Source organism: Thamnophis sirtalis, unplaced genomic scaffold (genome assembly GCF_051295495.1).
Source record: "Thamnophis sirtalis isolate CommonGarterSnake01/CBP01778 unplaced genomic scaffold, rThaSir2_p1.2 scaffold_5, whole genome shotgun sequence".
Taxonomy (NCBI): domain Eukaryota; kingdom Metazoa; phylum Chordata; class Lepidosauria; order Squamata; family Natricidae; genus Thamnophis; species Thamnophis sirtalis.
The window spans coordinates 3,539,723-3,557,685 of NW_028261385.1; the positions used below are offsets into that span (position 1 = coordinate 3,539,723).

The following is a 17,963-nucleotide window of genomic DNA, read 5'->3' on the forward strand; positions in this document are numbered from 1 at the left end:
TTGCTCCTCAGGAAGATGTTCCCTCCTTTAAACCTTCCTGGACTCTTTCTTGATTCAAGCTCAGTCTTGAGGTTTGCAAGGTTATTCTTTCAACGGAAGGAAATCCCTTATTTTGTCTGCCTGCTTCTCATGGAAGAGTCTATATATTAAACAAAGCTATGAGGTGGGTTGGGCTGAGAAAGAATAATGGGCCCAAGGCTGGCTTTCATGACTGAGGACACACTTGGAATCCTGCACCCAGTTTGGGCCACCACGATGTAAAAAAGATGTGGAGGCTCCAGAAAGAGTACAGAGAAGAGCAACAAAGAGGATAGCAATATAGCAATAGCAGTAGACTTATATACCGCTTCATAGGCCTTTCAGGCCTCTCTAAGCGGTTTACAGAGAGTCAGCATATTGCCCCCAACAATCTGGGTCCTCATTTTACCCACCTCGGAAGGATGGAAGGCTGAGTCAACCCTGAGCCGGTGAGATTTGAACCGCTGACCTGCTGATCTAGCAGTAGCCTGCAGTGCTGCATTTAACCACTGCGCCACCTTGGCTCTATGGATGAAGGGACTGGAGGCTAAAACATATAAAAGAATGGTTGCAGGCTAGTTTTGTGGAAAGACCAGGGGAGACAGGATATCATCTTCCAATATCTCAGGGGTTGCCACAAAGAAGAGGGAGTCAAACTATTCTCCAAGGCACCTGAGGGTAGAACAAGAAGCAATGGGTGGAAACTAATCAAGGGGAGAAGCAACTTAGAACTAAGGAGAAATTTCCTGACAGAATAATGAATCAGTGGAACAGAAGTTGCCTCCAGAAGTTGTGAATGCTCCAACACTGGAAGTCTTTAAGAAGATTTTGGATAACTTATTTGTCTGAAATGGTATAGGGTTCCTGTCTAGGCAGGGGGTTGGACTAGAAGACCTCCAAGGTCCCTTCCAGCTCTGTTATTCTAAAATATATGATATATGATATGATTTTGCAGGCTCAAGGAGAGAGAGACAGACAGACAAAGAGACAGAAAGAAAGAGAGACAGAGAGATAGAGTGTCTAATGAAAAGAAGGACTAGGGGAGACATGATAGCAGAGTTCCGATATCTCAGGGGTTGCCACAAAGAAGAAGTCAAGCTATTCTCCAAGGCACCTGAGGGTAGAACAAGAAGCAATGGGTGGAAACTAATCAAAGAGAGAAGCAACTTAGAACTAAGGAGAAATTGCCTGACAGTGAGAACAATTAATCAGTGGAACAACTTGCCTCCAGAAGTTCTGAATGCTCCAACACTGGAAGTTTTAAAGAAGATGGTGGATAACCATGTGTCTGAAGTGGTGTAAAGTTTCCTGCCTAAGCAGGGGGTTGGACTAGAAGACCTCTAAGGTGCCTTCCAAGGTACCTTATTCTAATTCTAGAGCAGGAATCGCCCGCTGAGAAGTGAGGAGCCTGCTCATGTCCTCCTCCGGGAAATGCGCTAACATCCTCGCAAAGGCCACCATGGGCTGTTTCTCTAAATCACTGTCTAAAACCTGTCTCCTCCGGAAGATCTGCCAGGCTGAGCCTGCGTTTGGGGAACCGTGGGGAGCTCGCCAACAGCTTCCCATGTGGGGCCGGGCGTCAAGGAAATGGATGACCGTCCTGTCCCCCGATAAATAAATCACCTCTATTTGCATCTGGGCACTCCGTCCATCTACTTTCCCTTTGTTTGTTTCCATCTCATTGCATCTTTCCTTCTTCGGCTGAATTAACATCCTGCTTTCTGCTTAAGGGGTTGTTGGAAATTATAGTTAAAAAAAAGGGAAATTTTGTACTGGGTGCTCGACAGGTTTGAGTTGCTGGGCGATAGAGGTAACTCTTGATTTGCAACCAGCTGTTAGTGGCCATTCAAAGCTATAACGGTTTAGTGACTGTGGAAAGTTACTAAGGCACCGAAGTCAGTGACTTAGGATCATTTTTCACACTTATGGACTGTGGCAGCATCTCTGTGGGAGGAGAGAGAGGGAGAAAAGGAAGGATGGAGAGAGAAGGGAAGGGAGGAGAGAGGGAGAAAAGGAAGGAAGGGGAGAGAGAGAGAGAGAAAGGGGAGAGAGAAGGGAAGGAAGGAGGGAGGGGGAGAAAAGGAAGGAAGGGGAGAGAGAGGGAGAAAAGGGAGAGAGAAGGGAAGGGAGGAGAGAGAGGGAGAAAAGGAAGGAATGGAAGAAAGGAAGGGCAGAGAAAGAGAGGGAAGGGAGGAGAGGGAGAAAAGGAAGGAAGGGGAGAGAAAGGGAGAAAGGGGAGAGAGAAGGGAAGGAAGGGAGAGGGAGAAAAGGAAGGAAGGGGAGAGAGGGAGAAAAGGGAGAGAAGGGAAGGGGGGAGAGAGAGGGAGAAAAGGAAGGAAGGAAGGGCAGAGAAAGAGGGAAGGGAGGAGAGGGAGAAAAGGAAGGAAGGGGAGAGAAAGGGAGAAAGGGGAGAGAGAAGGGAAGGAAGGAGGGACAGGGAGAAAAGGAAGGAAGGGGAGAGAGAGGGAGAAAAGGGAGAGAGAAGGGAAGGGAGGAGAGAGAGGGAGAAAAGGAAGGAACGGAAGAAAGGAAGGGCAGAGAAAGAGAGGGAAGGGAGGAGAGGGAGAAAAGGAAGGAAGGGGAGAGGGAGAAAAGGGAGAGAGAAGGGAAGGGAGGAGAGAGGGAGGAAAGGGAAGGAAGGAAGGGGAGGGGAGGGAGGGAGGAGATGGGAATGACAATGGAAGGAAGGAAATAAAGGAAGGAAAATAAATCCCATTGGTCACATGATTAAAATTCAGGCGCTTGGCAATTGGCATGTATTTATGACGGTCGCAGTGGCCCAGGCTCAACCATTTTAGCAGTGGCAATTCTAATCCCCATCGTGGTCGTGAACCAAGAGTTTGCAAGGAAGAATGTCAGCTAATATATATTGAGCAAGGTACCATGTATACTGTACATACATACGTATGTGTGTTTATGTATGTATGTGTTTGTGCGTACACACACACAGACACAGAAAGAGAGAGTATCGGTGGTACCTTGCTCAATAGCAGTAACTGTGAGAGGGATCTTGGAGTCTTAGTGGACAACCAGCTAAATAGGAGCCAGCCGTGTGCAGCAGCTGCCAAAAAAGCCAACACAGTTCTAGGCTGCATAAACAGAGGGATAGAATCAAGATCACGTGAAGGGTTTATACCACTTTATAAGGCCTTGGTAAGGCCACACTTGGAACACGGCATTCAGTTTTGGTCGGCACGATGTAGAAAAGATGTGGAGACTCTAGAAAGAGTGCAGAGAAGAGCAACAAAGAGGATTGGGGGACTGGAGACTAAAACATATGAAGAACGGTTGCAGGAACTGGGTATGTCTGGTTTAATGAAAAGAAGGAGACATGATAGCATCTTCCAATATCTCAGGGGTTGCCACAAAGAAGAGGGAGTCAAACTATTCTCCAAGGCACCTGAGGGTAGAACAAGAAGCAATAGGTGGAAACTAATCAAGGAGAGAAGCAACTTAAAACTGAGGAGAAATTTCCTGACAGTGAGAACAATTAATCAGTGGAATAGAAGTTGCCTCCAGAAGTTCTGAATGCCCCAACACTGGAAGTCTTTAAGAAGATGTTGGATAGCCATTTGTCTGAAACGGTATAGGGTCTCCTGCCTAGGCAGGGGGTTGGACTAGAAGACCTCCAAGGTCTCTTCCAACTCTGTTATTCTAAATCTGTTTGAGCCTCTTCTGTTTTTCAAGAAATCTTTCCAATATTTGAGGGGCTGCCACACAGAAGAGGGAGTCAAGCTGTTCTCCAAAGCAGGACAAGAAGCAATGGGTGGAAACTAATCAAGGAGAGAAGCAACCTTGAATTAAGGAAAAGCCTCCTAACAGTGAGGACAATGAACCAGTGGAACAGCTTGCCACCAGAAGTTGTGGGAGCTTGATAATCTATTCTATTCCTATTCCACTCCACTCTATTCCTATCCTATTCTAGTCTATTCCATGTGTGCTTGGTAAGCAGTTATATAAATATAACTTTTTCACATTTTTTTTGTAAGTTGAAGACTACCTATGTATATCTGGGCCCATACTACAAATCAGGGGTGGGTTGCTAATCCCGTTCCAACCGGTTCGGTTGGAACGGGGCCAGCGGCATCCTTGTGCACGCGCGCAGTTCACGCATGCGTCTTAGCGCCTGCACGATGCTCCAGCTGCTCGTGGAGACTCGCACAGGCGCTGTATGTGCCATCCAGCTGCTCGCGGAGAATCGCGCAGGCGCTGTATGTGCCATGCGCCTGCGTGGAAGCGCAGAAGCCTTCAAAGACCAGTAAGGAGCGCGGGCAGGCGGGTGGGCCCTTCGCCGTTCCCGGAAGTTACTTACTTCCGGGTTCGCCGACCAACCGGTTCGCGGGGACTGCCGCGAACCGGTTGAAACCCACCCCTGCTACAAATGCTGGCCTTGTGTTGGTCCAATCTTTGCTTCTTCTGAGTCAGTAATTTTCTCCCGCCTCTGCTTTTCATGTGGCTAGAACTAGGACTCACCTAGTGATGGTGGTGTGGCTGTGGTATCCTTGATGCTCTCTGAGCTTGGTTATTTTCTTGCAGGCGTTTCATGACCCAACTAGGTTACATCATCAGCCATGAAAAGAAATGGGATTTGCTCTCTCGTTCATATACAAGTAGATTGGATAGAAGAAAATATTTGCAGTTCAAGATAGAGCTGTGGGCTCCTTGATGCTCTCTGAGCTTGGTTGTTTTCTTGCAGGTGTTTCACGACCCAACTAGGTAACATCCTCAGTGCTAGAAGGGAGTGGGGTTGACTGTGTATATCTGAGCCTGAACCACGAATGTCATTTCATTTCATTTTGTTTATTAAATTTATAGGCCGCCCAATCCCGGAGGACTCCGGGCAATGTCGGACTTGTGTTGGTCAAACCTTTGCTTCTTCTAAGCCAGGGCTGTCCAAACTTGGGAACTTTAAGACTTGTGGACTTCAACTCCCAGAATTCCCCAGCCAGCCATGCTGGCTGGGGAATTCTGGGAGTTAAAGTCCACAAGTCTTAAAGTTCCCCAGTTTGGACGTCCCTGTTCTAAGCCAAGAATGTTCTCTCTTCCATGTGGGTCAGCCTTTCATGTTGCATTTCTCCATCCCTCCTTCTCCAGATGTCCCCAAAATTACCCGATTTGCCCTGAATGAACAGCAGGGGGTCTCCTGCATCGCCTTCCCTGCCTTTTTCCTCCGCTGGAAATGTTCTTTTTTCCTTAACTCGTTATCTCACCCCTGCAGCACCAATACCGCGAGTGCCAGGAACTGCTCAGCCTCTACCAGAAATATCTCTCCGAGCAGCAGGAAAAACTGACCCATTCCCTTTCCGAGTTGGAGGCAGCTAAGCAGAAGGAGCATCAGGTGAGTCTCTCCTCCCGCCAAATTCTCCCGTCCTTTGCTTTCTTTCTTTCTCTCTCTTTTTTTTTTTAAAAAAAGTTTTTATTAAACGTTTTTAACCTTTAAAAACAGGAAGAAAAGCACAACAAAAACGAAAAGAAAGAACAAGACATACCTAACTAAGTAAATTAATTATACAGCCTTCTGTATTCATGTTTAGCCTTTGTACTTCTCCATTCTACCTTCCCTTCCTCTCGATTTTACCTTCTCTAATAATGTAATAACCGTAGTCCTTTGTAATAATATTAATTGTTCATATCGCCCTTATATTTACATCGTTAGTCAATACTTTAAGTTTGATAGTGATTAGTAACTTTGGTTAATTTTTATTCAATACTAGTTTAGAAAAAAGAAAAACAACTTCTTTTTTTAAAAAAAATAGTTTTTATTAAACATTTTTACCTTTAAAACCAGAAAGAAAAACACGACAAAAAAAGAAAAGAAAAAATAAGACATACCTAACAATATAAAGTAAATTATACAGCCTTCTCTATTGGCATTCATGTTTAGCCTTTGTACTTCTCCATTCTACCTTCCCTTCCTCTCAATTTTACCTTCTCTAATAATGTAATAACCGTAGTCCTTTGTAATAATATTAATTGTTCATATCGCCCTTATATTTACATCGTTAGTCAATACTTTAAGTTTGATAGTGATTAGTAACTTTTGTTAATTTTTATTCAATACTAGTTTAGAAAAAAGAAAAACAAAAACTTCTTTTTTAAAAAAGAAATAGTTTTTATTAAACGTTTTTGCCTTTAAAAACAGAACAACAAAAAAAGAAGAGAAAAAACAAGACATACCTAACAATATAAAGTAATTATACAGACTTCTGTATTGGCATTCACGTTTAGCCTTCTAGTTCTCCATTCTCCATTGCCTTCCTATCGGTTTTAACCTCTGTAATAATATAATAACAGTAGTCCTAACACTTGTAATAATATTAATTGTTCATATCACCATTATATTCACATTGTTATGTTGCAGCAGATTGAGGTTTGTAATCTACTTACGAAAGACCAGGACTCGGTACCACGAAGGTGAGAGAAACAGGTTTATTTGATGCATCGAGTTCAGTGTGTTCACACACCAAAACCTGAACTGCCTGGGCTCTGCCCAGGATGCTACTTTTATGCCGTGTTCCACACTGTGCATTCTCAAGGCGTTTCCATACACGAGACAAGCATGACATTTCGAAAAGCAGAAGTTCATTTGGAATGTTACAGCGAAGTACATAGGAGAAATACAAAAAGGAGAAGTTCCTATAATGTCTTCAGCTGTCAGCAGTTTTTACCTCTGTTCTATCTCTCACCCACGCCTGGCTTCCTGTGCCCCTCCTTTACAGGGTCTTGCCACACTGTTCAGCCCTATTTTTAATACTTATGAGGAAGTTGGAGAGAAAGTTCACTCCAGGTAAAAGTCAACTTTGGAACTCCAGGGCACTAGAATGAAAAGCCAAGCTAATATGAATTTATAAGGTCCATTCTATTAAGACCACCTAACCTGGCCAGCCACTGGTGGGTTTACCTGTGCACCCCCTCCTGCATCAGTTAGTCAATATTTTAAGTTTGATAGTGATTAGTAACTTTGGTTAATTTTTATTCAATACTAGTGTAGGAAAAAAAAGGACTTCTATTTCCTGTTTTGGCTTCTCTTTTCTAGCCACTTATAAATTCTATTCCATATTTTATAGAAATCCGATTCTTCTCTTTCTTTTAGTTCCATGGTCATCTTGTCCATCTCTGCACATTCGAGTACTTTTCTAATTATTGTTTCGTCTGCGGGCCTATTGATTTGTTTCCAGTTTTGTGCGAAAGCGATCCTAGCTGCAGTGAGCGAGTGTAGTGTTAGGTGTTGAAATTGTTTTTCTGTTTTTCTCAAATGCTTTTCTTTTTAATCCCGCCTTTCATTATTTTCAAACACAACGACAAACTATCCAACACTGTCCTCGTGTTTTCCCGGCGACAAAAACCACGCGAGGTTGGTTGGGCTGAGAGAGGCGGACTGGTTTAAAGTCACCCAGCTGGCTTTCACTCCTAAAGAGGGATTAGAACTCACAGTCTCCTGGTGATTGAAAGGCACCCATCTGCCTTTCATGGCTAAGGCAGAAATAGAGCTTGCCATCTCCTGGGGATTGGCCCAAAGTCACCCAACTGGCTTTCATAGCTACGGCAGAACTAGAACTCACCATCTCCTGGTGATTGGCCCAAAGTCACCCAACCGGCTTTCATAGCTAAGGCAGAACTAGAATTCACCGTCTCCAGCTGGTTGGCCCAAAGTCACTCAGCCAGCTTTCATATCAAACTCACAGACTAGGTTTGTGGAATGGAGGATTTATATTCCTTGCAGGCAGCTGGTCATTTGCATCCTTTTAGAGAGTCATTGAGGCCACTTGGAGGTTGGTCTGTGTCCTTGGGAGTCACCTGAGTGGTGCACATGGGTGTGGTGACTACACAGACTACAAGGAGATCCGTTGGAAGCAATCCAACATCTTCTTAAAGACTTCCAGTGTTGGAACATTCACAACTTCTGGAGGCAACTTCTGTTCCACTGATTAATTGTTCTAACTGTCAGGAAATTTCTCCTCAGTTGCTTCTCTCCTTGATTAGTTTCCACCCATGGCTTCTTGTTCTACTCTCAGGTGCCTTAGAGAATAGTTTGACTCCCTTTTCTTTCTGGAAGCCCCTGAGATATTGGAACACTGCTAACATGTCTCCCCTAGTCCTTCTTTTCATTAAACTAGACATACCCAGTTCCTGCTACCATTCTTCGTATGTTTTAGCTTCCAGTCCCCTAATCCTCTTTGTTGGCTCTTCTCTGCACTCTTTCTAGAGTCTCCACATCTTTTTTACATTGTGGCGACCAAAACTGAATGCCGTATTCCAAGTGTGGCCTTACCAAGGCCTTGTAAAGTGGTATTAACCCTTCAGGTGATCTTGATTCTCTCCCTCTGTTGATGCAGCCTAGAACTGTGTTGGATTTTTTAGCAGCTGCTGCCCACGGCTGGCTCCTATTTAAATGCTTGTCCACTAGGACTCCAAGATCCCTCTCACAGTTGCTACTGTTGAGCAAGGTACCACCTATACTGTACTTGTGTGTTTCATTTTTCTTGCCTAAATGCAGAACCTGACTCTTTTCTATACTCTTTACTGTAGATATTTTCTTTGAAACTCCGAAGTCTTAGGACACCAACAATCCTGCTTCGTCTCTGCAGGGTTGTGTCCCGATAGACGCAAGAGCTGAGATCAAACGGCCTTAGAATCACAGTCGATGGCCTCCATCTCAACTTTCCTCTTGGTCTGAGTTCCCGAGCTTTGCCGTGGGAAATGATGTGTGTGTGTGTGTGTGTGTGTGTGTGTGTAATGGTGCCAAAATGATTTAAGACAGAGCTCTCACTGAGTCAATAATCAGTAACTGGAACGTGAGTCTTTTTTTTTTCTTTTCTTTTCCTTTTTCCTTTCTTTCTTTTTTTTTTTTTTTCTGAATGTGCGTCCGAGATAAAGTTAATTCCATTTGAAAAGATACTTAAGGTGACACGAATTGAATTATTCAAACCGGCTTCCTCAGCATTAACTCTGGGTTAATATCTCATAGTGCCTCCGCTTTCATTACAGGAGTTTTTAAGGACATAACTTTTTATAATAAATTCAATAGCAAGAAGCCCGGGCTGAAATTGGTTTACTTTCTAGGCAGCCGTAAAAAAAAAGCGGTATTAATTGTAAAAGGGAATATTAAAACGCTCAACGAACTTGACGCAGACAAATGTGGAAATAGATGTTCTCCTCGGGGTGGGCCGAGCGAAGCATTTCTGCTCTTATTATGTTAAAAAATGTGAAAATATAGTTAAGGGGCTTCCATCAAGGAGGCTTTGAGAACTGTTTCTCAGCTTCATTGGCTCTTGTTCTGAGAAGTCTGCAGATGTCTAAGGGACGCGGTGGCTCAGTGGCTAAAATGCTGAGCTTGTCAATCAAAACAGTTGGCAGTTTGGCGGTTCGAATCCCTAGCACCGCTTAATGGAGTGAGCTCCTGTTCCTTGTCCCAGCTTCTGCCAACCTAGCAGTTCGAAAGCATGTTAAAAATGCAAGTAGAAAAATAGGAACCACCTTTGGTGGGAAGGGAACAGCGTCCCATGCGCCTTTGGCTTTGAGTCATGCCGGCCACATGACCACGGAGACGTCTTCAGACAGCACTGGCTCTTTGGCTTTGAAACGGAGATGAGCACCGCCCCCTAGAGCCGAGGTGGCGCAGTGGTTAAATGCAGCACTGCAGGCTACTTCAGCTGACTGCAGTTCTGCAGTTCGGCTGTTCAAATCTCACCGGCTCAGGGTTGACTCAGCCTTCCATCCTTCCGAGGTGGGTAAAATGAGGACCCGGATTGTTGTTGGGGGCAATATGCTGACTCTGTAAACCGCTTAGAGAGGGTTGAAAGCCCTATGAAGCGGTATATAAGTCTAACTGCTATTGCTATTGCTAGAGTTGGGAACGACTGGCACTTATGTGTGAGGGGAAACTTTTACCTTTACTGATCTTTGATCTCACTGAATTTTTAAGCAGAATTGGAATCAAAAAGCGATGTCAGAAAAGAGTTTGGATCAAAATATTTCAGATTTTCCAGACTTCTTCAATCCTCGCTTAAAATGCTATTTTGCCTTTGTCCCTCTTTCTGGTTTCGGATTCTCCCTTCTTAACGTTTCCCATCTAAAAGTGAGAGGTAAGAAGACTCTTACTAGATATCTCTTGGGTGAAGACCAGGGGTGAAATGCTACTGGTTCGCACATCAGACAGCAGATCTTCGGAACTTTTTTTCTTTTTACTTTTTAAGCAATTTTTTTTTACTACAGGTTCTCCGGAAACACAGGGGTGGGAGGTGGGGGTCTGCTTTTGCTCCCAGCAGGCTTCCCTGAAGCCTACTGGGCCAAAAATGGGGGTGGGGGTGCTGAGAAAGGAAGGAAGAAAGAAGGAAGAAAAAGAAAGAAAGGGGGAAAAAGGAAAGGAAGGAAGGAAGGAAGGAAGAAAAGGGAAAGAAAGAAAGAAAGGAGGGAGAGAGGGAGGAGAAACAAGGGAGAAATAAAGGAAGGAAGGAAGAAAGAAAAGGGAAAGAAAGAGAAAGGAAGGAAAAAGAAAAGAAAGAAAGAAAAAGAAAGAGAGGGAGGGAGGGAAAAAGGAGAGAAGGAAGGACTACAAACCTGGCACTAGACGCAGCTTCAGAGTACAATCCAGGGCTGGAAGGGACCTGGAGGTCATCTAGTCCAACCTTGCTCCAGCAGGACATTGTTCAAGTAAGTTTCTGTCTTGTGATCCCCCAGTTACATTACTACATAGCCACGCCCACCCAGTCACATGACACCCACCAAGCCACGCCCACAGAACTGACAGTAAGTAATTTTAGATTTCACCACTGGTGAATAGCTATAGCTATTTAGACTTATATACCGCTTCATAGGGCTTTCAGCCCTCTCTAAGCGGTTTACAGAGTCAGCATATTGCCCCCAACAACAATCCGGGTCCTCATGAAGACCGTTCGGTCTTAAGATTCTCAGACCCGTCGTCCTGTTCTGGGTCTCCACTGCTGGCAGGAGGCAACGCAGGACGATGGGTGATGAATGCCATGGGCAGGCAGCTTCGCTTTGAAAGTAGCTTTTCAAAGTATAAATTAGCCTTTGGAGCATTTATCATTTGCAATAGCAGCTTTATAAATCATACGCCGTGAATTTATGGCCCGGCCGTTTCTCTCCTTGCTCCATCCGAGGATCAAAGAGAATGACAAAGGGGTTTATTTGATTGTGGGGGACACCCTGGAAGAAGAGGGACTGACACCTCATGGCTCATTCTAGCTGAGCTGCAAAGAGTGTTCCCTTACAGGTAGTCCTTGACATACAGCCATTACACCCAAGAAGCAGCGGTTTGGAGAAGCTTCTGTAGAGCCCAGTGTCTAACATTTAGGCAAGAAAAACGAAACGCACAGGTAAAGCATAGGTGGCAACTTGCTCAATAGTAGTAACTGTGAAAGGAATCTTGGAGTCCTAGTGGACAACCATTTAAATAGGAGCCAGCCGTGGGCAGCAGCTGCCCAAAAAGCCTGTGGCACAACAAAACCGTGGTCCACTAAAGCGCGCCCGATTAAAGCGCGTACCTGACGTCATCAGCAGCGCAACAACAGCGACCGTGGAGAAAAAAGGGCGCTTTAAAAAGCGCTTTGAAAGCAAGCCGATTCACGTTAAGGTAAGGGTTAGGTTAAGGGTTAGGGTTAGGTTTAGGTTTAGGGTTAGGTTAAGGGTTAGGTTTAGGGTTAGGGTTAGGGTTAGGTTTAGCGTTAGGTTAAGGGTTAGGGTTAGGTTTCGGGGGGTTAGGTTTAGGTTTAGGGGTTAATTTTAGCTTTAGCGCTCACAGCGTGCTTTTTTCGTCGCACTGTGATGACGTCAGGTACGTGGTTTCGTCGAGCGCGCTTTAGTCGAACGCGGTTTTGTGGTGGAACCAAAAAGCCAACACAGTTCTAGGCCACATCAACAGAGGGATAGAATCAAGATCACCTGAAGGGTTAATACAACTTTATAAGGCCTTGGTAAGGCCACACTTGGAATTCTGCATCCAGTTTTGGTTTCCACGATGTAAAAAAGATGTGGAGACTCTAGAAAGAGAGCAGAGAAGAGCAACAAAGAGGATTAGGGGGCTCAAGGCTGAAACATATGAAGAACAGTGCAGGAACTGGGTATTGAGGAAAGGGATTATGGGAGACATGATAGCAGTCTTCCAATATTTGAGGTGTTGCCACAAAGAAGAGTGAGTCAAGCTATTCTCTAAAGCACCTGAAGGGAGGAGAAGAAGCAACATATGGAAACTAATCAAGGAGAGAAACTCCAGACAGTTAGAACAATTCATCAGTGGAACCTCCAGAAGTTGTGAATGCTCCAACCCTGGAAATTTTTAAGAAGAGATTGGATAACCATTTGTCTGGTATGGTATAGGGCTTCCTGCCTGAGCAGGGGGTTGGACTAGAAGATCTCCAAGGTCCCTTCCAACTCTGTTATTCTATATTCTATTCTATTCAAACAAAGGGACTTCTGATCAGTGTGCGCTAACCGAGAGCAAACCCCATTCCTTCCTAGCACTGATGTGGTCACCTAGTTTGGTAACGAAACATCAAAGCAAAACAAACACACAGAACAACCAGGCTCTGAGAGCTGTTTGGATCCCACAATCCTCCTCCTCCTCCTCTTCTTCCTCCTCCACATCCCCATCCCCTTCCATCGCCGATGATGCTACCTAGTTGGGTCATGAAACATCTGCAAGGAAACATTCCTGCTCAGAGGGCACCGAAGAACCTTGCTGGCTTTAGAAACATCTGTCATTCCTATCTCCACCAGAGGTGCATTACGCCATCGGTCCTTATTAACCCATCCAGATGCTGAAGGAACCTCTGGGGAAGAAAATTTGGCCAATAAAGCCACGAACACCCTTTACCTGATTTGCATTTATCATGATTTACCTGCGTCGCAGCTGCATGTCCCAAGAGCCACCTGGACTTCCTGGTTTGTTTGTTTTTAAAGATATTTTGCTTCTCATCCAGGAAGCTTCTTCAGTTCTACATGAACAGTGGGGAACGGAAGGATTTATACTCCTTGCAGACAGCTGGTCATTTGCATCCTTTTTGGATGGTCCTTGAGGCCACTGGGAGGATTGTCTGTGTCCTCGGGGTCACCTGAGTGGTGCAAATGGAACTGCTGAAATGACTCTGTTGTAGACTGGAGATAGATAATGTCGTATTCCCCCCCCCCCTCTGTTGAGAGACAGCTGTTCAATGTTGACACAATTCCTTCCAAGTGGCCTCAACGACTAGACGGCTGCGTCTAGTGCCAGGTTTGGCTGGTGTGTTTCCCTCCCAACAATTGGCCAAGTATTCCATCTCTCAGGCTGGGGGGGGGGGGGTCAAACTGTACGCCCCTCAGACAGGGTTCGCAATTTGGGAGTCCTCCTGGACCCACAGCTGACTTTAGAACACCATTTGTTGGCTGTGACCAGGGGGGCATTTGCCCAGGTTCGCCTGGTGCACCAATTGCGTCCCTACCTGAACCGGGAGGCCCTCACAACAGTCACTCGTGCCCTTGTGACCTCAAGACAGGACTACTGCAATGCGCTCTACATGGGGCAGCCCTTGAAGAGCATTCGGAGACTTCAGCTTGTCCAGAATGCAGCCGCGCGAGCGATTGTGGGTGCACCCCGGTACACCCACGTCACACCTATCCTCCGCGAGCTGCACTGGCTGCCTATTGGTCTTCGGATTCGCTTCAAGGCGCTAGTCGTCACTTATAAAGCCCTTCATGGTATTGGACCTGAGTACTTGAGAGACCGCCTGCTGCCAATTACCTCCAACAGACCTATTAGATCCCACAGACTAGGCCTCCTCCGAATTCCATCTACTGGCCAATGCCGACTGGCTACCACCCGGAGGAGAGCCTTCTCGGTGGCTGCTCTGGCCCTCTGGAACGAGCTCCCCGTGGAGATTCAGACCCTCACCACCCTCCAGGCCTTCCGCAAAGCCCTTAAAACCTGGCTGTTCCGACAGGCCTGGGGCTGACGGGTGCCCCGCCCCCGCTCAAATTGTGTGGTTGTTGAGTGCCTTTTTAAATTGTTTGTAGTTGTTTGTCCGTTGTTTTTCCCTCTTGTTTGTATTCCCCCCCCCTACTTTGGTTTGTGAGCCGGTTCTACCACAAAACCGCGGACGACAAAATCGTGGACGACGAAAGCGCGTCTGTGATGTCATCACAGCGCGACGAAAAAGATCGAAAAATGTAAAAATAAAGCGAAAACCTTACCCTAACCCCCCCAAACCTAACCCTAAACCTAACCCTAAACCTAACCCTTAACCTAACGAAAAACCTAACACTAACCCTTAACCTAACGCTAAACGTAACGCTAACGCTCTAACCCTAACCCTAACCCTTAACCTAACCCTAACCCTAACCCTTAACCTAACCCTTACCTTTATGTGAATCGGCTTGCTGTAATTTAATTTTTATTGCAATTTTTCGATCTTTTTCGTCGCGTTGTGATGACGTCACATACGCGATTTTGTCGACCGCGCTTTTGTGGAACGCGGTTTTGACGGGTCACGTGTGAGCCGCCCTGAGTCCCTCTGGGAATAGGGCGGCATAGAAATGCAATAAATCAAATCAAATCAAGAAGGATGCAAATGACTAATTGTCTGCAAGGAATATAAATCCACCCATTCCCCACCGTTCAATCAGCACTGAAGAAGCTTCTTGGATGAGAAGAGAAACATCTTTTAAAAAGCCACCCGAAAGTCCAGGTGCCTCTGGAGAAAGCACCCGTGGGACAACCACGATAGTGGAGAATCCCCCTACGTTGCAACTCCATGTTCCCACTGTACATAAGAAGCTTCTGACATCTTCCTCCAGAGGTGGCATGCTGCCTTTCGTGCCGGTTCTGGCAAACCGATAGTGGCAGCGCCGCGAGGCTCCGCCTAAGACGTCTTCTAGGACTTCCGCGTGCGCACTTCCGCTACCAAACCGGTCGCGAAGATAATAGGATACCATTACTGTCTTCCTCCCATCCTTTGCCATCCGGATAGTCTCGTATTTCCCTGACTTTCATCATTCCGCGTAGAGTGAGAGGATAATCCGGAAGGCGTTGACTGAGCTAATTGCAGCTTGATTTTTCTCGCCGTCCACGGCACGACGAACCTGTTCTAGAGCCAAGGTGGCGCAGTGGTTAAATGCAGCACTGCAGGCTACTGCTAGATCAGCAGTTCAGCAGGTTCAAATCTCACCGGCTCAGGGTTGACTCAGCCTTCCATCCTTCCGAGGTGGGTAAAATGAGGACCCGGATTGTTGTTGGGGGCAATATGCTGACTCTCTGTAAACCGCTTAGAGAGGGCTGAAAGCCCTATGAAGCGGTATATAAGTCTACTGCTATTGCTATTGCTATTGACAGAAACGGGATATGTTTATGCTTATCCTTCCCTATTAACTACCTGCGAATGGATCTCGAAAGGAGCAGGGGGGGGCCAAGAGCTGACGATTTTCAAAAGTTTGTGAACGGTGGCATTTATTTCAAAATACCGGATTTATTTCACCCTTCCAAACTGACCCGTTGTCTCGACATTGTTGTTTTTTAAATTTTATTTAAATAACCCGGTGATCATTTGAACCATCGAAATGAATAACGACAGATGGTTGCAAGTTCGAGACCACCTGGCTGTGAAAAGAAGCGAAGGCAGGCAGGTGTGCTGTCCCTGCAGGGATAAAAAAAATACCACTTTTGCCAGTGCCAATAACTGTGACAGGGCGCCAGGGGACTCTTCGTTGGCTGCTTCCTTCCTCCTTTCTGTTTCATGGGTCTCAAAGATAGAAGCAAGGGAGGGGGGAGCCTTACAGAAAGATTAGCAGGGGACTATTAAACCAGGCAGCCCCCCCCCCCCCCAAGCCATGGTGTAGTAGGCAGACTAGGCCACGCCCACCCAGCAACCAGGTGGAGAACCTGTTGCTGACCTGAACACAACTCTAAGTAGATGCCCTCTACCTATCAGGAAAAGTGCCGTTTGGAGAAGGGGTTTTCTTGGGTTAGTGCGATCGGCCTAAGGGTTCTTTCGTGTGTGTGTGTGTGTGTGTGTGTGTGTGTGTGTGTGATGTGTGCAAGATAGATAGATCGATAGATAGACAGACAGACAGACAGAAAATTAGATAGACAGAGAGAGAGGCAGAGAGAGAGAGAATTAAATAGCTAGAGAGAGAGAGACAGCTAGACAGACAATTGGATGGATGGATGGATGGATGGATGGATGGATGGATGGATGGATAGATAGATAGATAGATAGATAGATAGATGATAGATAGATAGATAGATAGATAGATAGATAGATAGATAGATAGATAGACAGACAGACAGACAGACAGACAGACAGAGAATTAGATAGACAGATAGAGGCAGAGAGAGAGAGAATTAAATAGCTAGAGAGACAGCTAGACAGACAATTGGATGGATGGATGGATGGATGGATGGATGGATGGATGGATGGATGGATGGATGGATGGATAGATAGAAAGATAGATAGATAGATAATTAGATAGACAGAGAGAGAGAATTAGATAGATAGATGATAGATAGATAGACAGACAGACAATTGGATGGATGGATGGATGGATGGATGGATAGATAGATAGATGGGATAGATAGATGGGATAGATAGATGGGATAGATAAATGGGATAGATAGACACATAGGCATGTAGATGTCGATGGATGGATGGATGGATGGCAGTCAGAGACAAAGGCAGACAGGTTCTTGTGTGTGTGTGTGTGTATGTATCTATGTATCTATATGTGTATGTGATGTGTAAGAGAGAGAGAGAGGGAATTAGATGATAGATAGACAGACAGAGATTTAGATAGATTAGGTAGGTAGGGATGGATGGATGGATAGATAAATAGGAGAGATATAGATTTAGATAGATAGATTTAGATTTAGATAGATAAATATAGAGTTAGATAGACAGACAGACAGATACACTTAGATTTATGTATGTATGTATCATCTTTTTAACCATTGTTTGTCTACTGCAGGATGAAGGCTTCTTCCACATGTTTCCAACTCATACGGTCCTGAGCTTTCTTTTGCCAATTGGGCCTTTGGCTGCCATATTTGTTCTTGTGGTCTATCTTCTTTCAGATCTCTTTCGTGGATGCCTTGATCAGGGGGGATCCATTCTAGGACTGCCTTGGTCCACCTGCCCTCAGTTATCCTGGCAAGGTGACCAGCCCGTTTCCCTTTCAATTCTTTTACTCTTTTGATGGCATCCTTTACTTTCATTTCTTGTAGATATAAAGTGTAGAGTTTATGTCTGTCTGTCTATCATCTATCTATCTATCTATCTATCTATCTATCTATCTATCTATCTATCTATCTATCTATCTATCTATCTATCTATCTAATCTGTACTTTATATGTAGAAGAAACGTAAGTATACGATGCCATCAAGAGTAAAAGAATCAGCTGGCTAGATATCCCTTTCTGAGAATAAAATTCCAGGCCTTCGTGTTCGCTCGACAATTTTAAATGTTTGGAAACGACGTCTTTATGCAAGCGAATGCCAGCAAGGGCAAATAAACTGGAAAAAAAACTCCTAGAGATGGCTTATAATGCATCCTTAAAAAAAAAAAGCTTTGCACGATAGCCTGTTCAAAAGCACAGCTGGCCACAATGAACCTGGTTTCCTTTTTTCTTTTGGAGTAATTTACTGCCCTCCTGACCTATATAAACATCAATCGCTTTGGCACCGCTGAGCAGTCTAAATACATGCTCGGAGGCGAGGCGCTAGTGCGGGTTTTAAATATTGCATGTGTGAAAGGTTTTCTAAGCAGGTCCTTTGGAAGTGGAAAACATTATATTTTTGTGGCCCGCTACTGGTCTGCAGAGCTGGTAGCAGAGTCGGACAGTGAGGAGGTTGGGGAGGAACATGAGCCAGTTCTGGAATCTGGGGAAGGCTCGGACGAGGGCTCTGTGTCGGAGGCAGAGGGGGCCATCTGGGAGTGATGTGCTGCCTCCGGAGTCGGAC

At 45.3% G+C, this 17,963-nt stretch overlaps 1 protein-coding gene across 1 annotated transcript in view; it reads left to right on the forward strand.

The window, feature by feature from the left end:
* The window catches only part of KIAA1328 (KIAA1328 ortholog), a 157,553-nt gene that overhangs the window by 81,930 nt on the left and 57,660 nt on the right, over positions 1–17,963 (forward strand). Inside the window, exon 6 of the mRNA XM_087715254.1 lies at positions 5,229–5,356. Within this exon, the coding sequence (XP_087571380.1) occupies positions 5,229–5,356 (128 nt within the window). The remainder of the gene's footprint in view (positions 1–5,228; positions 5,357–17,963) is intronic.